We start from the raw sequence: 26,605 nt of genomic DNA, 5'->3' as shown, positions 1-26,605 counted from the left end.
ATGCTGTGATTGCAGCCGTTTCCTCTTTAACTCTGACAATTTGAATATTAACAATCACAAAACTGAGCTAATGTCTCATATTTAGGTGGTTCTGCTAGTTACAGTCATTGTGCAGCTGTACGTTTTATAAAATTAAAATAACAAAAAGTTCAGATTGAGTGTGCAGTATAAGGTAATTAGTGTACTTAATTACGTATCATTTTGCAATGGATTATGGTGTCATGTAAAAATAATATATAATTTGGAAGCTCCATTCCCGTTTCATGCAGGTTTTTTCTTGAGTATTTAGAGTCATACTATGTGCATTTCCATATAGATATGTTTTCTTTGAATTCTTTGTCAAAATAAAGCACAGACATTGTAGTTTGGTAACTATGATTGGTAATGTGTTGTTTTTTCCTGTTTCTTAATTATTTAGAGTGAGTCACTGTTGATAGTTTCAGTATAAAAATGTAAATTTCTCCTCTTTCTGTGTCGTGTGTTCAGGAAACCAACATTGCTCCATTCACAGCCACCGCCCACCAAGTCTATGTTGTTTTCCAAGGCCAGTACTCCACCCTGCCTTCAGGATTCAGACTCACCTGGACGAGCTGAGAGGATACTCTCTTTCTTTCTCTCTGTCTCTCTCCCTCTCCCTCACACATACTAAAGCTATTCTATGTTATAATGCCATGTTATAATAAATATATAATTCAAGAAATGCAACAGTGTGCTCAGTCATTTTTATATCAGGTGCTGTTTGTAAAGCAGAATGCTGCTGCATCAACCTCACTCACCTGCTGATGAGTTAGATGTCACAAACCACACTTATTTTTTGACATGGTGACAAATGAAGGTGTCAATCAAATCAAACAACACGCTTTAAACATCAATAATGACAGCTTTGCATATTACATTTGTTTTATTGGTTCTCATATTTTAGCAGTGATAAAGATGTTTGTCTAGATGTTTACTGGAAAACCAAAGATAGGCCTATGCATGTGCCTTCTTGAGAAGAGGAATCTTGCAAGCACTTCAACATTTCAGTCCATAATGGCACAGTTTGGGGCTGATCTCATGATCATCATTACCCCGTGAGGCAAGGTCTTGCACAGAACTCCAGACAAATTGTCATGTTTTGTGGCAGTCAGGATGTAGGACCCAAAAGCAAGACTCATGGACAATGAAGGAGTGAACTAAAGAAGGCAGTTTTATTTTGGCTGTAAGTGATTCTTCATACAGAAAACAAAACCCGAAAGCGAGGAACTAGAAATTCGAACTAAACTACTAAATACTGAGGACTAAAATTCACAGGTAGCATAACAAGAGGATGGGGAAACACAGCTGAGACTAATCAGACATAACGAGACAGGGGAAAAGCAAAACTCAGAACACTGAACACAGGACAGGGACTATCAAAATAAAACAGGAAACACACGGCAGGCACAGAGGAATGGACTTGGTACTGAAGGAACACGGAGCAAAGGGACAGGAGTGACATGAGACACAACTGACTAGTGAACAAGAACAACAAACATGAAGACAGAACTAAACTTACACTAAACATGAGGGGCACGGGAACACAACCCAAGAACTAGAATTCAAGGAATATTAGATAACTTAGGGAGCTAAAAATAACAGTGATAAACCATGATGAAATCATTCTACATTTCTTTTATTTCTGAATAATCGTACTAACAGTGGTCACTTTCTCACCAAGCTTCTTGCTGAATGTCTGGTAGCTTTTACAGCTTTGTGCAGGTCTCCAGTCTTGTCGCTCATGTCCTTGGACAGCTCTATAGTTTTACCCATGGTAGTGAAGAGGTTGGAATGGAACAAATTGTTTCTCTGAATAGATGCTTTCTACACATAACGAGTTGAGATCAGGAGTGTCTGCAATTGATTGATTGACTGATTGATTATAATGTAAGTCCCTGATGGGCACACAACCAATCTGTTGGAGCCAGAATTCTGGCTGGACTACAGGGGATCGAATAGTTATACTTAATGACGCGCAAATCGATTTATAACTTTTATGTAATGTGTGTTGTCTCTCTCCATTAAAATGAAACTACCACAAAACTAGAGACTTCTGTTTTGGTTTTTTGTAAGTGACCAAACTTACAAATTCAGCATGGGACCAAATAATTAGCAAACTGTATGTGTAGCAAGATGAAGTAGTTTGTTGCTAGTTTTACTAAAGGAACAATGGTACTATTACTAGGTCCTTTTTTTCTTAGGTCAGGAAGGCAGACCAAATGCAGCACAAAACCATGAAATTGTATTTTCAGTTTGCTTTAAAGTGGTCAATTTTGTTTTGTTAGGCAGTGGAAGAACTGGATTTGTTTTTTTCTTTTTTTGTTACAAAGTTAAAATATGTCAAGAAGGCAGGTAAAGCCTTCCATTAACATTAATCCTATAATATTTCTTATACCTATTCATAGTTTTAACGGAATCCACTTCACTGTTATATAAAAACTAATGTAAATCAATGCATATCCTCACTACTAACTCCCAAAAAATGCAGCTCTGTGTCTTTTTATTCACAAATTTTAATTGCCTTCTAGCACTTTCCAAAGTCTACACGAATCACGTTATAATCCGCCATGCTGAGCCGCGACTGATGCAACACTCACTACCTAAGGGCAGTGTCATGACTCAGACAAGAGCAGACATCCAGACATCTGAGCTATCACAGACTCATGATTTTAGAGTTAATTATATGTTACACAGTGACAGCTTTGTTAAAGCTCATTCAAAGATTGATAAACAGGAAAACACCTCAAAAATCACACTACTGTGAAAAAGATTTTTTTATTCTTCAATTCAAAAAGTACACTTTCACACATTTTACATATATTTACATCAAATCTTTCACATAAAGTGAAATGTTTCACTTTGAAATGATTTTTAATGAATTAATTTAAATTTTAATGATAATGGGTTATAGTTCGTGAAAATCAGAATGCCTGCATCTCAAGTTATTTTCCAGACTACCCATAGACTTGGGGTTATGGTTGGGCCTCTTGTTGGCAGTCCCATTTCAGTGGTTCTAACACATTCATCAGCAGAGTCAAAGGCCAGCAACATTTTCTACAAGTAAACCATTAAAAAAAAAACCTAAACTTGACAAGTTGTGAACTGTTGTGAATTACAAATACCTACTATTATTATATATTACCTAAGTATTATCGGCAGGCACCAAAAAAGTAATAACCAGATGATGGTTGTGTGTGAAACACGGACAGAAATTGTAGAGGAAATATAAATAGTAAAAGCACAAATAGTATAAATGGAATATATATGTGTGTTTTTCCCTTGCTCACCTATAACATTCTCAAAATTACAGAAGTGAAAAGCAATTAAACTGGTGAAACAAAAGCCTGAATGATATAGTAGTACCCCCTGATAGATGGTACAGTCTGCCTGTCTAGCAATGAAGACAATGCTTTAGAGCTTCTGAGACGAAGGGGGGCAGTTAAAGGAACAGGCTGCTGTTTTAATACAATTTAACCTTTTCCTCCTTTCAGTTTAAACTAGGAAATGTAAAATTCATTCTTCCCCTCTGCTCTTTACACTGTAATAATTCTTCTCATGTTTTACTTTTAATCCAAAGCTCTTGGACCTACAGATTCAGTGGCAGTCACTGATAAGTTTAAATGACCTGAGGGCTGAAGCAGCTTTTTGTCTTATCTTGGTAATTTCAGGGTTAACCCGGGGTTTTCTGTACTATGAAGGGGGTTCACGTCTTATTAGGGTATAATTTATGCTGCAAACCTTATGTGCTCCAGAGCGGGTTATGTTCCAGACTAAAGATCAGCAGGTTTGAAATCACTGTCTACTGACCAATCAGTTTCCTAGAAAATAGTGTCAGCATTCCTTGGACCTCTGTGTCCAGGGGGCCTAAAGTTTTCCAGTAGCATCATCTTTGCATTTCCCAGATGATCAGTGACAAATAGGAATTCTTAGAAACAACTTTATCATCAAACTATTTATTTTATTGTTGTATCAACATTACTATGCTCCAAACTATTAAACACCACCAAGGCTGCACCTGAGAAAAAAATAAACAATTGTCTTTTAATTTATTAAAACATTCTCATTTATAGTCTGTCAGATTCTCTGTGTCTTAATGGTAGGGCTATGATTTTGTTAAGTGTGTTAACTTTCATAGTTAGCCAATATGCTATTATTATAGCTGCTCTTTTACAGTCTCATGACCAAAGCACTTGAAGTGAACATTGATACTAAACTCCATGTTTTTTAAAAAAAATCTCATATCAGTGATTTTTGAAGCAGCTGTGTTGCTTTGATTCTATTTAATTTATGTAACGGACATGAAATCCTGCAGGACCCAGTAAACAACAACATCTTGTAAACAACAGCCAAAATTAAATACAAAATAAATGAAGCAAAGACTGTTTACAGTTTCTCTTTTATTGTTTACATTAATGCTTAAAAAAGTTTAAAAAGAAAAAGGCCCTTACCACCCTCCCCCAAAGATGAAATGGTACATCCCCCCCACCCCATACAAACCCTTTTGGGCTGAATGAATGAGAAAGGGGTTAGGGGGAGGGGTAGTGTGAGTTGGAGTCACTGTGGTGTTCAGGCACTCTGCAGAAAGCATTCCTATGAGCCACATTGATTCTACCAGTTAATTCTAGTTTTGCTGCATGGAGAAAACACTCACGAAATAAGAGCAACACTCAGATTTGACTCAAGGGTGTGAGCAAGGATGAAAGTGCTGCTGCTTTTGTTGTTGATGGGGCAAGCCGCTGCTCAGCACAGAGGTGAGATACCTTTTTAGAAACTTTGCTGAGTTCTAACAGCCGCTTTGAATTCTTATTCTCAAGTACCTTCACAGATCTCAGAGAGGAACACTGAAAAAGATTTTATTTTCAGGGTTCCCATTACACATCTGTTTAAGCACTGTTAAACCCATCTCAGCTCTGCAGCCTGATCAGTGTGATTAGAGCTGGCTCTAATGTTGATGATTTAAGTAGAATGTACTTTTTTCTTGTTTCCCAAAGTAGTTTGAAGGTAGTATTCTGCTATAGTTTAAAGTATGTTTCCCTTTCAGTTGTGTGTGTGTTACTGTTAAAACAAATCACATGTGTATCTTTGAGTCCTTGAGTCTTCATGAACTGTAGGTATTTTGAATAGTGTAATGTAGTGAACATGCTACTGTTATCTTTGTATTGTCTTCGGTTAGGGTCAGTATGTTCTGATTTAAGGAACATTTCATGCACAGACCTCTTTCTGTAAAAGTGTCAGTCAGCAGACTCGAGACAAATAACTTTGGGATTAAGCTCCACTTTTCCATCAGAGGTCAAATATCTGGAAATCTGATCTGGATTAAAGCTTGAGCACCCGTGATGTTATCGTTATCATCATATTCATTACCCCGAGTCTGTTTAGACATGCACTTTTACTTCTCTTATCACTGGCTCATGAATGAATCACTGGAACAGTGTGTGTGTGTGTGTGTGTGTGTGTGTGTGTGTGTGTGTGTGAGACTCTTCTCTCCTTCACACCCCCAAACACACACAACACATATATAGACAAATCTCTACAACCTAAATACCTCTGTCTGTGTGTGTGTGTTTGTGTTTGTGTGTGTGTGTATGTTGGGGGAAGGGTGACAGGTCATCCTGAACCTAAAATGGCTGACTTAACACATTCCAACACACAAACAGTCAGATGTAATCTTTTTTATGTAAAATATATAAACTAAGTACTGAACAACATTTCCTTGTATTTGAACCCTGAGGATATAACATCTTTATTCCTTGCTAACTATGTGAACATTCTCAATTAAAAAAACACCTATATATATATATGTGTGTGTGTGTGTGTGTGTATATGTATATACACACACACACACACACGCACATATATATATATATATACTAAAAGATATTGAAGAAAAGAAACAGATCAACCTTTGACCTCTGACTCAGATTGTTTTTCAAAAAACAAACATATTTTCAAAAAAAATTTCTGTCACATGTTGTGTTACAGGCATGTTGGTTTATGTGTCTTTGTTTTGTTTAATACTAAAAACCTATGCACACTGTTTCAGTGTAAAAGTCCCATGGCTCTAAAATTCAGATTTTTAACAAACACAGTGAGAATCTCAGTTGGAAACTGCAGCTGAGTCAATAGACTGTGTGTGTCTGTGTGATTGGTGAGGTGGTAGGACTGTGGGGCTGTGGGGGTAGAGTTTCAGTAGTGTCTGAGAGACTTTACTTGTTTATGGGTCCAATATATTCAGGCTTCGAGGCCTGGAGATGTAATCACTGAATATCCATTGAGACCGCTCACCTAAAGATGCAAATATTTTTTCTGCTCTTATGTGAGGAGGTTTCAAAATAAAGGTTATAGAATAAACATTCAGAATTGTCTTTTTATTACAAAAACAAGTCATGATGTCACAAGAGTAACACTGAGGTTTTAGACAGTGACCCATCTGAGAGCATACCTGTAAAAAGACCTGAACTAATCTATTCATTCATTAATACATCCACCAGTTCACTAATGTCTCCCCTTACATCATTCTAATGTAACTGTACTACAGGTCTGTTTCCCGCCATATTGAATCTGGCCAGTAATGCAGTAATCAGCAGTAATGCAACATGTGGAGAACCAGAACCTGAAGTCTACTGCAAGCTGGTGGAGCATGTTCCAGGACGGAGGATCAAGAACCCACACTGTCTCAAATGTGATGCCAACTCCGTTCTGTCCAGAGGTATGAGAACAGACTCCAGATTCTTTTTTACATCAAAGGTCCAGTTTGCTTTAATTCAGAACCAGAATCACACAGATCACTTCAAATTATCCGAATGAATTCATATTTTACCTTCAAATGAAACATTTTACAGCATCAGTAAAGTGCACTTAGCTATAAAATTCCAGTGCAGTATTCATCTCTGTCTGCAGAACGTCATCCAATCACAAATGCTATTGATGGAACCAATCGGTGGTGGCAAAGTCCAAGTATCAAGAATGGACAACAGTTTCACTGGATTACCATCACACTGGATTTGAAACAGGTAACACAAACACAAGTAAGACCCAAGCAGACTGAAACATAAAGAATGATCACAGATAAAAATGTAACCATTCGAGGAAAAATATCAAGTACAGCAACTCTAATATCTACTGATATTTACTTAGACTCCTTCTGTCCAATCAATCTTTCCGAGTTAACTTTAGTAATGTCTTTTTCTAAACAATCAGTGTGCTGTTGAGACCCCATTAATTAATACCTCAGTTTTAAATATGATTAATATATCTTTATTAACGAGCTCCATACAAAGGGGTTTTAAGGTGTCGCTACACCAACTATAGACTGATTTATGACCTTTCTTTACTTTCAAAAATTCTTGAAGGAGTCAAACAGTTGACTCATCATCATCATTGTAAGCCATGCGCACTTGACATGTTTCTTCAGGATTTTCTGTTAGAGAGCACAATGTGTTCTTCCATCAATTAGGGCAAGTCGAACAGGTGGGGAGGGAGGGAGCTTTGGATAGCTTTATATAGCTTTAACAGCTGCATTTTGTATTTACTTTATGGCATCATCTTCTCTTTCCCCTTACTCATAACTGGTTGTGGCTGATGGCTGCCCCTCCCTGAGCCTGGTTCTTCCTGTGAACAAGGAATTTTTCCTTCCTACTGTCACCAAGTGCTTGCTTATAGGGGGTTTTCTTTCTTTCTAATATTCACCTTGTAAAATAAAGCACCTTAAGGCGACTGTTGATGTCAAATGGTGCATTATAAATAACATTTGAAAAATGAAGTTTTTCTTTTTCTTTTTATGACCAAAGTGAACAATAAAAGTACAGAGGAACCCATTAACCAGATGAACAGTGCCAGTATCCTCTGTTCTTTACTCAAGGTCTTTGAGTAACTTTGAACTTTTTTTGTTGTCCAGGTTTTTCAGATCGCGTACATCATTATTAAGGCTGCTAATTCTCCTCGACCAGGTGAGACTAGCCCATGTACTGTCTGTCTATTTGCCTTTGTACCTCAGACACAATCACACAGTAAATATTTAAGACATCGTTCCATGTTTGCTATTCTGATCTGTCTGTTTCTCAGGTAATTGGATCCTTGAGCGGTCTCTGGATGGAATTTCCTTTGAGCCCTGGCAATTTTATGCCATCAGTGACTCTGAGTGTTTATATCGCTACAACATCACACCACGACTGGGACCACCAACCTATAAGAGTGATACAGAGGTCATCTGTACATCTTATTATTCCAGATTAAACCCACTAGAGCATGGAGAGGTGAGGCTTGCACTTGCTTTGCTCATGTTATCTGTCTCCCTTTCTATTTAGCGTCTGTCCCTCTCTGACCTTTCTTCTTTTCCTTGTGCCTCTTTCTGTCTCTCAGATCCATACCTCCCTAATTAATGGCCGACCTGGAGCCGATGATTTAACCTCAGATCTGTTGAACTTTACGTCGGCGCGTTACATCAGACTGAGACTTCAGCGAATCCGAACACTGAATGCTGACCTGATGACCCTGAGTGCTCGCGATCCTCGAGAAATTGACCCTATTGTCACTCGGAGGGTGAGATAGGCTGCAAAAAGTTGCGAAACAATCTTTGACCAATAAATTGACTTGTACTTTCTGATACCTTTTGTGTTACCATGTTTCTCAGTATTATTACTCCATCAAAGACATCTCTGTGGGTGGGATGTGTATCTGCTACGGACACGCTCAGAGCTGCCCACTTGACCCTGTTAGCAAGGTAACGGCAAATGCCTAAGCACCTGTATATTGGAACAAATGTACAGTTTTTCACCAGGTGAAATATATATGCATATGTGTGTGTGTGAGTACAGAAGCTTCATTGTGTATGTGAGCACAATACTTGTGGAGAAAGCTGTAACAAATGTTGCCCAGGTTACCATCAGCAGCCATGGCAACCAGGGACCATCTCCGATGGAAACACGTGTGAGAGTAAGAAACACCAGACAGACAGAAAGAAACACCCTTAAACACACTGAGTTACCATTTGCGTCAACTTCTGTGCGCTATTTGTTAACCTGTCTCTGTTTGTCTCTTAGAATGTAACTGTCATAATAAAGCAGACAACTGTTACTACAATCAAACCATCTCTGACCTCTCTTTGAGTTTAAACACTCACGGTGTTCGTCGGGGAGGTGGAGTTTGTTTTAACTGTCAGCAGAACACAGCTGGCATAAACTGTGAGACCTGCAAAGATGGATACTACAGACCTGCTGAGGTACTGACACAATATTACAAATTGGCTAAAATCATTGACATAATGCAGAAATTAATACCACAGAGTTGCTAAAGCATTGACACAAGTAAAACTATATTTGGAGATACTGACTCAGAATGTCTCTCTGCATGATCTGTATGTGTGTGTGTGTGTGTGTGTGTGTGTGTGTGTAGGTTTCTCCATATTCTGACTTTCCATGTGTTGAATGTAAATGTGATCTGAGAGGCTCAAAGTCTTCAGTCTGCACCAGAGACAACACACAGCCAGGTTAGTATATTTTTATTATTAGTAGTAGTAGCAGTAGTATTGTTGTTCTGCAGCAGTTTTTTGTAGTATAACTATATTTCTTGGATGTGTGTGCGTTTGTGTGTTTAGGTTTGCTTGTAGGTCAGTGCATGTGCAAGGAGGGGTTTGCAGGTCAACAGTGTGACCGTTGTGCGTTTGGATACAGAGATTTTCCTCAGTGTGTTCGCTGTGAGTGTAACCTGTCAGGCAGCATCAACACTGACCCATGCAGCCCCTGCATCTGCAAGGTAAACACCACCTGCTCTTCAATATCTCACCTGCTTTCTGGTGTTTCACCTGGTCCCTAACCTTACCTGTTCTCTCATCCTCAGGAGAATGTGATGGGAGCTCACTGTGATCTGTGCAAGCCAGGTTTTTTTAACCTCAAGGAGAGCAATCCTCTCGGATGTACCAGCTGCTTCTGCTTCGGTGTGTCTGATGTCTGCGAGAGCTCTGGCTTGTCCATAGGGCAGGTAAAAAATACATGTGTTCAGGTAACAACGCCATATTGGGTACCTACATCATGAAGAACCTCTAATCATGTTGCGGTTGTTTTTTTCAGGTGGTTACTGCAGAAGCTTTGCTCTTCCTCTCTGAAACAATCACCACCACCCCTGTATTTCACAGCAATGAGATACCCATTCACAGCAACATCTCCTCTGGTGCCACCCACCAACAAATGCTGTGGTGGGAGGCACCCCAAAGTTTCCTTGGCAACAAGGTAAGCTACCATTTCCATATTTGCTCATTATGCCAAACACATGCCAGTCTCTCCATTTACTGTTTCTGACTTCTCTCTGTGTCCATAGCTGTTGTCTTATGGAGGTTTCCTGAAGTACTTTGTGGTTTATGATGCTCCACTTGACTTTGAAAACCCCACCCTGTCCGCCCACTGTGACATCATTATCAAGGTAAGAACAAACCTGTGAATAAATCACTATTTTGATTTCTCTAGATTGGTATGTTGTGTTGTTATCAGACACCAGCTACGTTTTCATAGTGCATGTTTTATGTTGAAAATGTAGTAGTGGTGTTTTGAGGGCTTCAACATCCAGACTGAAGAAACTCTCTCATTTCCAGGGTAATGGTTTGGCTCTTCGTCTTTCACGTCCTCTCCCATTATCCCTCTCTACACTGGCTGAGCATTTGGTTAGCGTGCCAATGGTCTGGCAGCAATTTGTGTATGACCAAACAGGCAGTCATGTTACCCGAGATGACCTGCTATTGGTTCTTGCCGATGTGACGTCACTGGTTGTCAGAGTTTACCTGAATACCTCCGCCAGTGGAACGATACGGTGAGGGAAAAGTAAATGATTAAGTATGGTCAAATAACTTCTCTAAGGCTGAGTTGGAGATTGAAAAGACTCAGATAGCAAGGCTGAGATTCACTTACCCTGAACCTTTAGTCCTATCGAGTCATCTCCCCAGCACAATTCTGCAGGAGGAGCCCAACATTAGTATGAACACTGGTGTATTCTACTGAATATGGAATATTGACTGTCTCTGTCTATCACAGCCTCAGCTCCGTCTCTCTGGACATTGGTGACCCTAGCTTGCATTCTGAGGTTCAAGCACTTGCTGTGGAGAGATGTGAATGCCCGTGGGGTTACAGTGGCACTTCCTGTGAGGTAATTTATTTAAAACTGAAACATTTTTTTCATAATTTTGGATGCTATTGAAATGCAGACTTCCTACCACAGAGTAGTTTTCATGATTGACGTGTAGCACTTAAATGAAATCCTCAATCAAGGACAGGTGAGGGCTATGTTTTTCTTGTTTCCTAATCAGTTAGGCCCAGAATAAGTTTGAAGTGCAGCAGCTGGATAGTGTAGTGGTAAGATTACACACCTTTGGAGCAGGAGTTCCCACCCGGCATCCAGTAAGGGTCCCCCATGCTAAAAACAAGCCCTGGAATGGCGCGGCTACGTCTGCAGCCTATCCGTAGCTGGGACACAAGCATTTCACTACATGTTGTACTGTGCGTGTGACACATTCAATTTGAAGTGCATTCTTAGTAATAACATTTCCATACCTAATTGTTTGTGCATTTTTGTGTTTTAGTCGTGTCTACCAGGTTTCTACAGAGTGGGTGGAATCTTGTTTGGAGGAAACTGTATGCAGTGTGAATGTAATGATCATGCCACTGAGTGTGACATCCATGGAGTTTGTGTGGTGAGTCACGTCACAATCAGAACAATCAGAAAGAGTTTTCTCATCTGCTGTTCTGACACATGGTTCATTCCCTGTCCACCGTGTGGTCATCTCTCTCTCTGACCTTTTACTGATTCGTCCGTCTAACTTTTCTCAGGCTTGTACCCACAACACCACTGGTTCTCATTGTGATCAGTGTCTTCAGGGTTTCTATGGTGATGCTACAGAGGGAACAACAGATGACTGCCAGTTGTGTCCATGTCCTCTGACGGAGCCATCCAACAGGTTTGTCTCATTGGACCTCATTCAAACTAATTAAAGTTTATTAGTACAGATAGTGTGTAAGAATACCTCTGTGCCCTAGGTTCAGTCCCACTTGTGTGTTGGATCCATCTGGACAGGTACTGTGTGACCAGTGTAAGGATGGGTACACTGGAACCAACTGTGAGAAGTAAGTATGATTGAGAAGCTGATCAACCCAATGATAAATTGATGAGCCCAGTATAACACATGGGTTTGTGTCTTCAGGTGTGCTAGTGGTTTCTATGGAAACCCACAGGTAGTGGGTGGGACCTGCATTCGCTGTGAGTGTAACGGTAATGTGGACATCAGTGAGGTAGGACACTGTGATACTGTCACCGGGGAATGCTTGCGTTGCCTCGGCAACACAGCAGGGAGACACTGCGAGTTGTGTCAGCCTGGATACTATGGAGATGCCGTGCACACCAAAGACTGTTGGGGTATGTCACACATACTTGCTAAGACATCACTAATGACACACACCTAATGACTAAATGGGCCATTTTACCATTTTAGATACATGATAGATTGCAATTTGTTAATCTGAGTTTTTCTCACACTGAAAGGTTAGTGATCGATGACTTCCACTGTGACCATTCAATTCAGTTAAATTCAATTCAATTCAATTCAATTCAATTCAATTCAATTCAATTCAGTTCAATTCAGTTCAATTCAATTCAATTCAATTCAATTTTATTTATATAGCGCCAAATCACAACAAAAGTCGCCTCAAGGTGCTTTATATTGTACAGTAGATAGCACAATAATAAATACAGAGAAAACCCAAGAGTCATATGACCCCCTATGAGCAAGCACTTTGGCGACAGTGGGAAGGAAAAACTCCCTTTTAACAGGAAGAAACCTCCGGCAGAACCAGGCTCAGGGAGGGGCGGGGCCATCTGCTGCGATCGGTTGGGGTGAGAGAAGGAAAACAGGATAAAAACATGCTGTGGAAGAGAGACAGAGATTAATAACAGATATGATTCGATGCAGAGAGGTCTATTAACACATAGTGAGTGAGAAAGGTGACTGGAAAGGAAAAACTCAATGCATCATGGGAATCCCCGGCAGCCTATGTCTATTGCAGCATAACTAAGGGAGGATTCAGGGTCACCTGGTCCAGCCCTAACTATATGCTTTAGCAAAAAGGAAAGTTTTAAGCCTAATCTTGAAAGTAGAGATAGTGTCTGTCTCCCGAATCCAAACTGGAAGCTGGTTCCACAGAAGAGGGGCCTGAAAACTGAAGGCTCTGCCTCCCATTCTACTTTTAAATACTCTAGGAACAGCAAGTAGGCCTGCAGTGTGAGAGCGAAGTGCTCTAATAGGGTGATATGGTACCACAAGGTCATTAAGATAAGATGGGGCCTGATTATTTAAGCCCTTGTATGTGAGGAGCAGGATTTTGAATTCAATTCTGGATTTAACAGGAAGCCAATGAAGGGAAGCCAATACAGGAGAAATCTGCTCTCTCTTTCTAGTCCCTGTCAGTACTCTTGCTGCAGCATTTTGGATTAGCTGAAGACTTTTCAGTGAGTTTCTAGGACATCCTGATAATAAAGAATTACAGTAGTCCAGCCTGGAAGTAATAAATGCATGAACTAGTTTTTCAGCATCACTCTGAGACAGGATATTTCTAATTTTAGAGATGTTGCGCAAATGGAAGAAAGCAGTCTTACATATTTGTTTAATATGTGCATTGAAGGACATGTCCTGGTCAAAAATGACTCCAAGGTTCCTCACAGTGTTACTGGAGGCCAAGGTAATGCCATCCAGAGTAAGAATCTGGTTAGATACCATATTTCTAAGATTTTCAGGGCCGAGTTCAATAACCTCAGTTTTATCTGAATTAAGAAGCAGAAAGTTAGCGGCCATCCAGGTCTTTATGTCTTTAAGACATTCCTGTAGTTTAACTAATTGGTGTGTGTTACCTGGCTTCATGGATAGATAGAGCTACGTGTCATCTGCATAGCAGTGAAAATTTATGCTATGTCTTCTAATGATGCTGCCTAGGGGAAGCATGTAAAATGTAAATAGAATTGGTCCTAGCACTGAACCCTGTGGAACACCATAATTGACCTTAGTGTGTGAAGAGGACTCTCCATTTACTTGAACAAATTGGAGTCTATTAGATAGATATGATACAAACCACTGCAGTGCAGTACGTGTAATACACTATGAAAACATGCATGTTCTAATCGCTCTAATAGGATATTATGATCAACAGTATCAAACGCAGCACTAAGGTCTAGCAGGACAAGCACAGAGATGAGTCCACTGTCAGAGGCCATAAGAAGATCATTTGTAACCTTCACTAAAGCTGTTTCTGTGCTGTGATGAGCTCTGAAATCTGACTGAAACTCTTCAAATAAGCCATTCCTCTGCAGATGATCTGTTAGCTGTTTGACAACTACTCTTTCAAGGATTTTTGATATGAAAGGAAGGTTGGAGATTGGCCTATAATTAGCTAAGACAGCTGGGTCTAGAGATGGCTTTTTAAGTAAAGGTTTAACTACAGCCACCTTGAAGGCCTGTGGTACATAGCCGATTATTAGAGATAGGTTGATCATATTTAAGATTGAAGAATTAATTAATGGCAGGACTTCTTTGAGCAGTTTTGTAGGAATGGGGTCTAAAAGACACGTTGATGGTTTGGAGGAATTAATTATTGAAGTTAACTCAGAAAGATCAATTGGAGAAAAAGAGTCACATAATCTGTGTGAATAATATCCACGCAGCTAAGACTTAAACACATAAAAGTCTGGATGAGATGTAATTTTCCACTTCTAAATTCAGGAAAAAATTAACCACACTGTCTAATTGTATACTTATTAGAGACAGCATTACTGTGGCCTCCAGTAACACTTGGGAAATTTTGGAATCATTATTGACCAGGATATGGATATGTGTAAATAAATATAATGTTCTCTTGTGCTTTCGTTCATCTTCAGTTGATCCACCACACCACATTGAGAGTTTTTTCATGAAGAAGAAATAGAAAAAGAGATCATGTTTCTCCCAAATCACCTTCTATTTACCTGCTTCTTGTTAAATCCAGAATTGAATTTAAAAACATTTTCTCACATATGCAGTCCTGATAATCAGGCCTCATCGTTTCTTAAAGACTTCATAGTACCACATTTTCCAATATAATGGGTTATAGTGAAATAAAATAGGCTCTCAGTCTGGAAAGTGAAGTGAGTGTGGAAAAAACTAACTCACAGAAACACACACTCAGAAATGCTTACACAGAGAAACACTCACTGCCTTTGTCTGAAATGTTGATCTTTTCAAATCCAGATTAGATTCGACCTATGGACTCTTTGTTCTGCTGTCACATGACTGTCTGTGACTATGTGTGAGTGTGTATCAGTACTTGTGATTGCATATACTACTATCTAGTGGTGACATAATCAAACTGCACTCTGCTGATAATTTATAGCAGTACATTTTTCCTTGTTTCCCAGACTATGAAATGAGTTGAGATAGAGTCATTCTCGTCTGCACAACTGTTGTAAATCAAACTTGAATTCCCAGATACAAAAAGTAGCATTAGATATGTAGTAAAAAGGAGTAGTTAATTCAGTTTTATTTAATTAGTATTTCTCAAGGAACTGTATATTGCAGCACCATTACCTTTGAGGTAGAGAGGAAGAACTCCCCTATAAGGAGAACCATACACAGGGGGCTGCTGCAAATCATTGGGAGTGAGGGGAAAGAAGATGGAATAGAAAGCACAGAGAGGTGACAACAATCAAAAGCACAAAAGCTCTTTGAAGCTGTACTGTTTGTCAGTAAACAGCAAACAACTTTAAGAAACTGTTCTAGAGGAGGTGTCATTCGACCTGGGCTGCTAACGGGTAGGAAACTCAAGTGTCACGTCATTTTGACAGCGAGTGGGGCTTTCTTTCAGAATGTGACTGTGATGTCAATGGGGCCCTTTCCAGTCAATGTAATGTCACAACAGGCCAGTGTTTCTGCAGAGAGAATGTGACAGGACGCACCTGTGACCACTGCAAGGTGAGAGACACACATGCATGTGTGGCATACACTGTTTTTATTTTGTGTTTGTTATTTTCATTCATACTTTGTATAAAACTTGTTTTTCAGTCAGGATTCTATGGACTGCAAAGCGGCCATGGCTGTATTCCATGTGGCTGCAGCAAATCAGGATCTCTCTTTGAATCATGTGATAAGGAGGGGCAGTGCCAGTGTGTAGAGGGTGTGACTGGACACAAATGTGACCGTTGCAGTAGGGGTTACTATGGTTTTCATGACAAAGGCTGCATAGGTAATAAACTGTAAGCTACAAGTCTTGCTGCTGATTTGTTGACCCTTCTGTTTAAAATCGGCTGTTCTTTTCTCCTCCCAGCATGCTCCTGTGATCACACTGGTGGGAACTGTAACCCTGAGAATGGAGAGTGCATCTGCCCCGCCCACACAGAGGGAGAGACCTGCAATAAGTGTGTAAAAAATTACTGGGGCCATAACCCCACCACAGGCTGCAAGGTAACACACACACACGCATACTAACACACACACACACACACACACACACATCAGAAAACAACTTACACTTGTGAGATTAACTCTGTAGTGTCTGTTTAGCCTTGCAGCTGCAGTGAAGCAGGAAGCTCCTCCCCTCTGTGTGACCTGACCAATGGACAATGTCTGTGCAAAGAGGGGTTCTTTGGCAGGTCATGTGACCAGTGTGCACCTGGTTACTATGGGTACCCAGCATGCTCAGCCTGTGGTTGTGACATGGCCGGCACAGAGGAGACCTTTTGCAATGCTACCTTGGGGGTGTGTTCCTGCCAAAACACTGGAAATTGTGTGTGCAAGGTAATGTGTAAGTTGTTTTTGTTATATAGAAGTTCTGGTTTGGCGAACTCATCATATCAGTGATGGTCCTGTTTAAGATAATAAAAAGAACTTCATGAAGTTCCATATTCCAAAATCATATACATGCAAAACAGTCTCAAAAACTGAACATCTAGACACGTTTTCCTTCATCAGTAGCATCAAGGTGGGCAGTGCTGCACTGCTTCCCGCACAGCTTGAACTGTTTGATTGCTCTGGGAAAGTTAATAAACTTTGCTATTCATCTCAAATTCTTTTTATGTTGCTCACATGTTTCTGTATGGTGAAATATGACTTTGTCCTCTATGTGTGTGTCTATTTTCTCAGCCTGGGGTCTCAGGCCGGCGTTGTGAAGAGTGTGTTTCTGGTTGGTTCGGTCTGTCAGCTGAAAATCTAGACGGTTGTTTGCAGTGTTTCTGTTCAGGACTGAGCCGAGACTGCGAGGAACAGGGAGGACTGACCAGAGTACCAGTGAGTACATATTTAGCATAATTAATGATGGTTTATGCATCACGACATACACAGTGAAGGATCCAAAGAGTTCTCGCTCATGCTGCCCCCTTCTCACAGGTGTACCTGGCTTACTCCGCCACTCTCCCATTCCTGTCATTGGTCAGTCAGTCAAACCTGCAGGGTACTGTATCTGGAGTGTACCGTCAGGGCAGTGAAATGCTGCTCGACACCCGTCAGCTCAACACCAGCGGGCTGACAGGCCCGCTCTACTGGAGGCTCCCCAATCAGTTTGAAGGAAACCAGGTCCTATTTTCCAAATTGATGTCTTGTTGCTTCCGCTGTACCTTCAGCCCAATCTGCTAACTGACAGTCGCTGTAGCCCACACTGTTTAAATATGTGATTTGGTTGTTTAAATCCTCATTTAAATATTCACAGAATGATTTAGTCTTGCAACATTTAAATGTGTTGGTTTAGGCTGTACAATTTTCACTTCATTAAGTAGTAGCGTAAACTGCTGTATGTGCTTAATGGTGTATTTGCGTTGTTTGCACTTTCCAGCTACTGTCATATGGCGGACTGCTTTCTTACACTGTCACCTTTTACGCTGAGGATGGTGCAGGACTGTCTAATCAGGAGCCTCAGGTGCTAATGAGGGGTGGGACTCTGAGGAAGCTTGCCATATACACTGACATCATTGCCCCAGGCAATGGTGTCACGACTCAGCATGACATCAGGCTGACAGAGGTACAGCTGTATACCATCATGCTAAAATAAAGACAGAGATGTTTAGAAAGAAAACCTGCTCACTTTGCGTGTGTATGTGTGGTCTGTGTGTGTTACAGCACAAGTGGAAGTATTTTAACTCGGTATCACAGAGGGTGGTGAGTCACGCTGACTTCATGTCCGTCCTCAGTAATATTGAGTACATCATCATTAAAGCGTCTTATGGTACCAGACTGCAGCAGAGCAGGTACTAGTAAACACTGTACTACACATTGTATTACACTAACAACTGATTATGCTTAAAAATAAACTGTGGGCGAAATAAAATGCAGTATTCATGTATAAGCACATGATGAGTAAAAAGGTGGGAATGGAGAAGAAGTGCTCATCCAATTTATAATTCGGGCTGATCCAGCCCCAAGTTTTAAGCCTAACCTTAAAAAGTAGACACTGTGTCTTTCCCAGTGGTGGGATAACATTTTGATCTGTAGCTAAATCAAGGAGCAGGTGGAGGTATGCGCTGGAGAGAAAAGGAATTAAAGTCAGTAGAAGCGACACAGAATACTTACATGTGAATGATAGGGATGCAGAGGTAAAGGTGACGATGCAAGAATTAGAGATAGTGAAGGTGGTTATGTTTAAATACCTGGAGTCACCCACCCAAAGCAACAGACAAAGAGGAGCTGAATAGGTGAAGAAAAAAGTGCAAGTGTCAATGGTGATCTGTGACAGAAGGACAGCAGGAAGCGTGAAAGGGTTTCACAACATGGTAGTGAGACCTGCTATGATGTATGATTTGGAGACGGTGGTGCTGACAAAATGACAGCCAAAGCTGGAGGTGGCAGAGTTAAAGATTTTCATTAGAGGTGGCCAGACAGGACAGGACTATATTTGACAGACAGCTCAGGATGAGAGACAAAGTAAGAAAGGCAAGGCTGAGATGGCTTGGACATATGACATATTCATCAAAGGATGTTAAAGACGGAGCTGCCAGGCAGAAGAAAAAGAGGAAGAGCTCAGAGGATGGATGTGGAGAGGGAGACCAAGAATAGGGTGGTGTGACAGAGGACGATGCAGGGATAGTGTGAGATGGAGGCAGATGATCTGCTGTAGTGACTTCTAAAAGAAGCAGCAGAAAGAAGACCAAGAAGAATCTAAACCGGGGGCCACTTCCAAGGAATTCTTTTTTTACATGTCTGTGACCACAAGTCATGGTAGCTGTGACATCACCAACATTGCTGATGTAATTTCTTGTGCTGTTTTTTTAAGGATTTCCAACATTACCATGGAAATGGCAGTGGAGGTGGAGGAGTCAGAAGTCAGAGAAAATGTAGCCAGATTGATTGAGTCATGTATCTGCCCACCTGGGTACACTGGACTCTCATGTCAGGTAATCACCATGTGCTGGTACAACTGTATACCTGGTGGGGCACTATGTAAAGCATCCTTTCTTCCTTTCTGTGGTTGTGGCTACCGAGGCTAACTAGGTCTGCACCTGGACCTACTCAGTGAATTAAGCTAGCTAGCCAAGTTTAACTAAAAGTTGAAATCCTTTTCTATTCAGTTTGTGTAAATAGTAACTTACCCCCAGTTTCAAAAAATGTCAAAAGACATTTTATTAACAGTAGAAACATATCTAATGAGAGAGTGATATTATACCCCTTATGTCAAAAATATTCATGAGCTTTTTGAGTGTTAGTTTCTATGAATTATTCATGAGCTCAGTAAGTAATTAAATTATGATAATTAAATTATGATAATTAAATTATGATATTAATAAAAATATGATATTCATAAAAATTATGATTTTCATAAAATATGCTAGTTCATTGCTTTTCTTCCCCCAAAAAATAAGAACTAATTGCTTATTTTAGAAAAGTTTTTATATCAAATAGCATTCTTTTATTTTTTTAATCCATTAAAAACTTTTTCCTTTTTCCCCTAAAGAAACGCCATCTGGTGGTGGGTCAGCGCATGACAGCGCATGAGTGCACAGGGCGCGCACGAGCGCGCCTGTGTGTCTAGGCGCGCTCGTGCGCGCGCCTGACTCGGGACCGTGCTTCTGTGGGGGGCTCCGTGTTTATGGGTGAAAATGTGTTAAACCAGTATAAATGTGCTTAGTTAAACTTGTGCTTTTGTAACGTTCAGAATGGCCAGACATACAGGGTGCATGCCTTGTGGGAAAAGTTTATTTCAATTTATATGCATTTGTTTAATCCGAACAAAGAAATTTAAAATCAAAGTCCGAGTCGCAAAAAACTCTCGCGACCATAAACGCCCCGCGGCTCCCAGCGGCTTACAGCAAAAAACAAAAAAACCTCTGCGGTTTCTCTCCAAAATACGCAAAACAAAAAACCCCTAGAAATAACCTGTAGGGAACCCCCGTATACCCAAAACCTTATACTCGATAACAGGGGCAAATCCTGAAACCAAATCCTTAGTCTTTTATTCTCAAACCCCGCTCCGTGTCTAAGTTCTTACTCGCGATCCTTAGGCACATAACCGGCAAATCCTCCTGAAAAACAAAACAAAACAAAAAAAAACCTCCGCGGTTTCTCTCCAAAAATACGCAAAACAAAAAACCTCCTATCCCCAAGCCTTATATTCGATAACAGGGCAAAATCCTGAAACCAAATCCTTAGTCTTTTATTCTCAAATCCCGCTCAGAGTCTAAGTTCTCCCTTCGCTCCGAGCCGCACCGGCCCGCAACCAGAGCATTCTCTTTTTCCTTCTTGTTCGTTCCCCTGCTCACCCTCGAATGCTGCCTACCTCGTTTGAAATTTGCGCCGGAGATCCACTCCGCCTCCCAGGTGCCGCCACTCAGACCGAATACCCATTAATACCCCCTTCGCCAGACCGCTTAAAACAATTAGCGGTACTCAGACCGAATACCCATTAATACCCCCTTCGCCAGACCGCTTAAAACAATTAGCGGTACTCAGACCGAATACCCATTAATACCCCCTTCGCCAGACCGCTTAAAACAATTAGCGGTACTCAGACCGAATACCCATTAATACCCCCTTCGCCAGACCGCTTAAAACAATTAGCGGTACTCAGACCGAATACCCATTAATACCCCCTTCGCCAGACCGTTTAAACAATTAGCGGTACTTTTACCTGTGTGCATATCAATCATACCTGGTAAACCTTACTGCCCCGCTGACAATTACATAACAAACGGGTGGATCCGTTCACACCCCGCTCACCCAATCGGATACAGGGCCGATTTATCTTCTCAGCGATAGGTCTATTCTCTCACCTGCATCAGGATAAATAATCTCACATTTCAAGTTGAATTTAACAGTTTTTCCCTCTCAGAAAAACAAGTTTTCTCCTTTTTTCACAAAACAACATGGCCACCAGACCTACCAACCTCACTGTGGTCTCTCAGACCCCCGTAACCAGCTACAGAGCCTCTGCCAAGCCAGTGCAGCTCAAACGGCTGCATCTCTGTAGGGTCCAGCCTGCATCTGCTATCCCTTTGGAGGAGAGATTCCCTCTCAACACCGGGGGATTTTGGAGCAAAATCTTTTTCTACCAGCTAAAAGGAGGTGAAAGTTTTGGTCCCCTCACACCGCGGATCGCCTTTACTTTGTCTAATTGGGGTGTTTTGAGCCTCATCGCTACACCCGAAGTGCAGAAGAGCCTGCGGGAAACGAGCTCGCAACAACCGAGAACCAGGGATCAACAACAACTCGCGTCGCTTTCCCTATGTGCATATCACTCGGTAAGTGTTCATCTTCCTCTCTAACTACATTTTTGCATTTTCCTTTTTACCATTCTGTCAATCCTTTCATTTAAAAAATATCACATTGGTTTGTAACACGTACAATACACCATCCGTCCATCCATTCGCTTCCGCTTATCCTTTTTTCAGGCTCGCGCGGTGCGCTGGAGCCTATCCCACGTACAATACACTTTAAAAATATATATAAGATCCAGTTTAACTCCCGTCAAAGCTTATACATTACATCTCTACATCACCTATCATTTTCTCATCAGGTATCTCATATCCTCTTGTTATTGTTATGTTATGCTCCTTTGATATTTTGCTAGTTTGCGTGTTTTAAAATTCTTTTTGTTTTTCTTTATATTTTTTAGACTCTCATTTAAGCCAGATGTGTTAACCTGATCCCTATGGTAGCGAAACACCAGCTCTCCGTGGATTTTGACCGCGAGTGACCGGATGTTGTTTCCGGCCTGAGGTTGCCTGAAATGCCGTGAGGCTCGTTTGAAAGATTGCGCCCGAGACCAACTCCGCCTCCAAGGCGTGCCTACCTTTAGCTGCCACCAGTGAGATATCAGAGCCGGGCTCCACATATCCAATCAGGAGCACGAGCAAGACAGCTTTTGCAGACTCTCCAGAAATATACAAGTCCTTACCAACTGCTCTGCAACCCAGTGTTTCTGGTCCCCTCACCAACATCGCTTTTTGAGATATTTTTTTTACGAACCACCAAAAAAGCAATTTTACCCCCCAGTACAGAAGACTGGATCTGAGGGCAGCAGCGGGGACAAATGATTGTAATGAAGCGACAGACATTTCATGGCTGGTCTTAGATAATTGTGAGTCATTGTGTCTTATGGTGAAAAGTACATAGTTTTGCAAGAGGCATACAAGCACTGTGGAAAAAGTAATCATAAAACTGTTTTTGTGAACACTTTGCTCCCTACGTTATGCTTTTAAAATTTGATACATGTAATGTGATCATCAAAGAACATGTTCTTTTTAAAAACACTCATTCTTATGCTTTTAAACTATGTCAGATTATCATAAAACACTTATTTGTATGTTATAATGTTTTTCTTACACCATGTGTAATTTTCATTCACACCTTGTTCATTGTATCAATGTGTAATTATGTATCTTTGATAAATAAATAAAATATTTAATCCTGTATTTGTGTACTTTCTGGTGATTCAATAAAAAATTAGTCACATATCGCTCTGATAAACACAGATGGCTGAAAGAAATGTTTGATGGAGCAAAGGAAACAAGTGTCTTGCTGCTAAACTTTTAAGTCACCATGGTTTAAATGAGAAAATGCCACTAGGAAACTAGCAGCCCTAAGTCTTTATGTAAAACATGAAAAACTCCATATCAGTGATATCTACAAAGGTGTACTCATTTCTTTGTTATGGTACTTTACTGTTCCAATGAAACAAAAAGAAAATCTCATTTTAAAGTACATTTTTCAGCCATCCTGGCCTATTTTCAGGGGCAAGAATGTTGATGTTAGACTGTGTTTTAAATCAGGTTGTGATCTTAAACTATCACAGCACTGATTTTACAGTAATGTGCAACAGTTGTAATGTCAATTAGAATTCCAAACTGGCTTTTCTCCAGTCAGTGTTATTGTGAAATTTAACTTGTTCTTTGTGTAATTGCACATGGCCCATCAAAGGACCCCTTAGTAAGCTGTACAGCATAAGTTTTCAATTCACTTTTGTCAGAAAACTTCACAGTATGAGAAGTTACAGCACAGTTTCTCCAAATGTGTGCTTCTTTTTCAGTCAGCGTGCTTTTAGAGCATCTACATTAGCTCATGTAGTAAAAGTACAATCAGTAAGTGTACTTTAACATTTGAGATTCCGAGTGACTCTTGCTTAGATCATGTGAACAATTTCATCAACCTTTTTTTTTGTATAATGCATCAAACCTGTTCAAATCAGTTTATTTTCAATTCATATTAACTAATCTAGAGACAAGGAACTCCTTTTTAGCTTCTGTGATGCATTTACCTCTCGCACGTTAAACTAAATGTTAGTGTTCTCAGAGTTAACATGTCTTATGTTACCATCATGTATTTCTAAAACCCAGCCTCAGTCTATGCCCTATAGACTCTCACATGGAAACACCATTGATCTAGATATTCACAAATTTCATCAGGAGATTCTTAAGGTATTAAGTTTTTTGTTTGTTTTAATGTTTTACACAAAAAACTTCACATTTTTATATTTTTAAATGAAAGTGTCATGGAAAGACATTTTTTCTTTAATGATGTTGCTGCCACATTCTCAAATACTAATTATTCTGGGATTTTATGGTCAAACTATGTGATTTTCCAAGTGTGTGTGTGTGTGTGTGTGTGTGTGTAGTAAAATGACCTTATGATGCTGTCACCGTGAATCATTCAGGATTAACAACGCAAATTGTATCGATAGCAGAAACAGTCTTAAAACTTAATTAGTCTTATAATTCTCACACGTTACCACTAGTTTTACAAGCACAGTCTTCTTCAGTTCTGTTTATGTAGCTTTTATGAAACTGATTTTCCATAGTACAAGTAGCATTTAATCTTTCTTTGCTCTCCAGTATAAATGCAAGAATTTTCAGGCTTTTATTGAAACTGTCACAAATGTAACACTCAATGCCAAAAACAGGGTTGATCAATGTTTCTATGAACACTGCTTCGTATATAAACAGCTCTGAAACCCCCTTTATTTTTCTAAAGTAATGCAGAACAGGATCTCTGTGACTCTCTGTGTCTCTAAAAATCCCAACAAAACTGGCAATCACCTTGTAGAGGAATTTCTTTCATTTATGTATTGATCACTTTGTTTATTGGTAATGCTTTTAGGTCACTGTTTTAGCATGTCTGCCTCATACTCCATTCAAACAGTTAGACACACGGTGGGGGTCTGGTAAGGAAGTTGTGGGGAAAGCAGACAACTCCACAGGAAGAGTCTTTTTGTCTTTTCTCCACTGTAAGAGATAGCAAGGGAGTGTGAAACTTTCTTTGGGGGAAAGACCAAAGGTGTGAAAACAGCTGTGTACTGCCTTTTGTTCCTGTAGGAGGTATTTAACTGAGAGCCATGCTCACCGTCTGCCCCAGCTATGGCAGTCCCTCACCAAGCTTGATTTCTGTTCTTTGTCTTGATTAAAGAATGTTAGCTACCGCTCTTCGCTTGTCTGCAGGCTCTATTAAATGGAAAACTTCCACAACAACCTCTAAACAATGGTTTATGGCTTTTTGTCACCTGCAACACCATGTAACACTTGGATGTTAGATTCTTTTACCAGTCAGTGTTGTTAGCCCCAACCCCCCAGGCTCCACGTTTCTGAGCTCTAACCCTGGCTGCCAAATGTGCCTCTGAGCCCTTTGTGCCTCAGGGGTACATTTGCTCCATACATTTGCTCCATACATTATGATGGAGCAGTCACAATACACGCCAATACACACTCACGAGACATAGTTTGATTTTTTAACACAAAGTTTGTATGAAGTTCACCTTATCAGCTGAAAATATTAAAGCCAGAACTTACAACATCAAAAACCTTCTACTTCATGTACAGGGTTTCCAAGAAAGTTTTATTTGATGTAATGAGTTTCCAAAATTATTTTATTCGATGTAATGAAACCAATACATTTGTTTGTAAAACAAATAATTACATGGATTCTTGTAAAGTTTTTCCAAGAAAGTTTTATTTGATGCAATGAGTTTCCAAAAATATTTTATTTGATGTATTGAAAAACATTACACTTTGATTTTAGTGAAAACAAAATTAATGAGTTTGATTCTTGCAATGCTTTTCTAAGAAAGTTTTAGTTGATGTAACGGTTTTCCAAAAAAAGTTTTATTTCAGGTATATAAACCAATAGATTTGAACGGGGTAAAACAAATAACGAGATTGATTCTTGCAATCCTTTTCCAAGAAAGTTTTATTTGATGTAACGGGTTTCCAAAAATATTTTATTTGATGTAATGAAAAACATTACACTTTGATTCTAGTGAAAACAAAAATTAATGAGTTTGATTCTTGCAATGCTTTTCCAAGAAAGTTTTATTGGATGCAACGGTTTTCCACAAACAATTTATTTGATGTAATGAAACCAATAGATTTGAACGGGGTAAAACAATTAATGAGTTTGATTCTTGCAATGCTTTTCCAAGAAAGTTTTGTTTGATGTAACGGGTTTCCAAAAATATTTTATTTGATGTAATGAAAAACATTACACTTTGATTCTAGTGAAAACAAAATTAATGAGTTTGATTCTTGCAATGCTTTTCCAAGAAAGTTTTATTTGATGTAACGGTTTTCCAAAAAAGTTTTATTTCAGGTATATAAACCAATAGATTTGAACGGGGTAAAACAAATAACGAGATTGATTCTTGCAATCCTTTTCCAAGAAAGTTTTATTTGATGTAACGGGTTTCCAAAAAAGTTTTATTTCAAGTAAACAAACCAATACATTTGGTTGTAAAACCAATAATGCGATTGATTCTTGCAATGCTTTTCCAAGAAAGTTTTATTGGATGCAACGGTTTTCCATAAACAATTTATTTGATGTCATGAAACCAATACATTTGATTCAAGTAAAACAAATAATTACATGGATTCTTGCAATGCTTTTCCAAGAAAGTTTTATTTGATGCAACGGTTTTCCACAAACAATTTATTTGATGTAATGAAACCAATAGATTTGAACGGGGTAAAACAATTAATGAGTTTGATTCTTGCAATGCTTTTCCAAGAAAGTTTTGTTTGATGTAACGGGTTTCCAAAATATTTTATTTGATGTAATGAAAAACATTACACTTTGATTCTAGTGAAAACAAAAATTAATGAGTTTGATTCTTGCAATGCTTTC

At 39.7% G+C, this 26,605-nt stretch overlaps 2 protein-coding genes across 3 annotated transcripts in view; both read left to right on the top strand.

Moving 5' to 3' along the window:
• Positions 1–705, top strand: part of cubn (cubilin (intrinsic factor-cobalamin receptor)) — a 75,724-nt gene extending 75,019 nt beyond the window's left edge. The window contains exon 67 of the mRNA XM_005460453.4: positions 487–705. Within this exon, the coding sequence (XP_005460510.1) occupies positions 487–594 (108 nt within the window). The 3' untranslated portion in view covers positions 595–705. The remainder of the gene's footprint in view (positions 1–486) is intronic.
• A 3,871-nt stretch (positions 706–4,576) lies between these two features.
• The window catches only part of lama1 (laminin, alpha 1), a 56,799-nt gene continuing 34,770 nt past the window's right edge, over positions 4,577–26,605 (top strand). For both annotated transcript variants that reach the window (XM_019354565.2, XM_005460467.3), the window contains exons 1-29: positions 4,577–4,769; positions 6,557–6,727; positions 6,919–7,031; positions 7,916–7,967; positions 8,083–8,273; positions 8,380–8,559; positions 8,651–8,740; positions 8,835–8,952; positions 9,060–9,238; positions 9,412–9,505; positions 9,614–9,771; positions 9,856–9,996; positions 10,086–10,244; positions 10,333–10,434; positions 10,604–10,818; positions 11,040–11,151; positions 11,585–11,695; positions 11,832–11,959; positions 12,039–12,125; positions 12,203–12,414; positions 15,885–15,991; positions 16,082–16,262; positions 16,344–16,480; positions 16,580–16,813; positions 17,159–17,302; positions 17,402–17,587; positions 17,844–18,029; positions 18,128–18,255; positions 19,278–19,398. In XM_019354565.2, the coding sequence (XP_019210110.1) occupies positions 4,715–4,769; positions 6,557–6,727; positions 6,919–7,031; positions 7,916–7,967; positions 8,083–8,273; positions 8,380–8,559; positions 8,651–8,740; positions 8,835–8,952; positions 9,060–9,238; positions 9,412–9,505; positions 9,614–9,771; positions 9,856–9,996; positions 10,086–10,244; positions 10,333–10,434; positions 10,604–10,818; positions 11,040–11,151; positions 11,585–11,695; positions 11,832–11,959; positions 12,039–12,125; positions 12,203–12,414; positions 15,885–15,991; positions 16,082–16,262; positions 16,344–16,480; positions 16,580–16,813; positions 17,159–17,302; positions 17,402–17,587; positions 17,844–18,029; positions 18,128–18,255; positions 19,278–19,398 (4,092 nt within the window). In that variant the 5' untranslated portion in view covers positions 4,577–4,714. The remainder of the gene's footprint in view (positions 4,770–6,556; positions 6,728–6,918; positions 7,032–7,915; positions 7,968–8,082; positions 8,274–8,379; positions 8,560–8,650; positions 8,741–8,834; positions 8,953–9,059; positions 9,239–9,411; positions 9,506–9,613; positions 9,772–9,855; positions 9,997–10,085; positions 10,245–10,332; positions 10,435–10,603; positions 10,819–11,039; positions 11,152–11,584; positions 11,696–11,831; positions 11,960–12,038; positions 12,126–12,202; positions 12,415–15,884; positions 15,992–16,081; positions 16,263–16,343; positions 16,481–16,579; positions 16,814–17,158; positions 17,303–17,401; positions 17,588–17,843; positions 18,030–18,127; positions 18,256–19,277; positions 19,399–26,605) is intronic.

The sequence above is a fragment of the Oreochromis niloticus genome, linkage group LG9, assembly GCF_001858045.2.
Source record: "Oreochromis niloticus isolate F11D_XX linkage group LG9, O_niloticus_UMD_NMBU, whole genome shotgun sequence".
NCBI classification, from domain to species: domain Eukaryota; kingdom Metazoa; phylum Chordata; class Actinopteri; order Cichliformes; family Cichlidae; genus Oreochromis; species Oreochromis niloticus.
The sequence above is the reverse complement of the archived record's forward strand: the minus strand, read 5'-3'. Positions and strand labels throughout refer to the sequence as shown.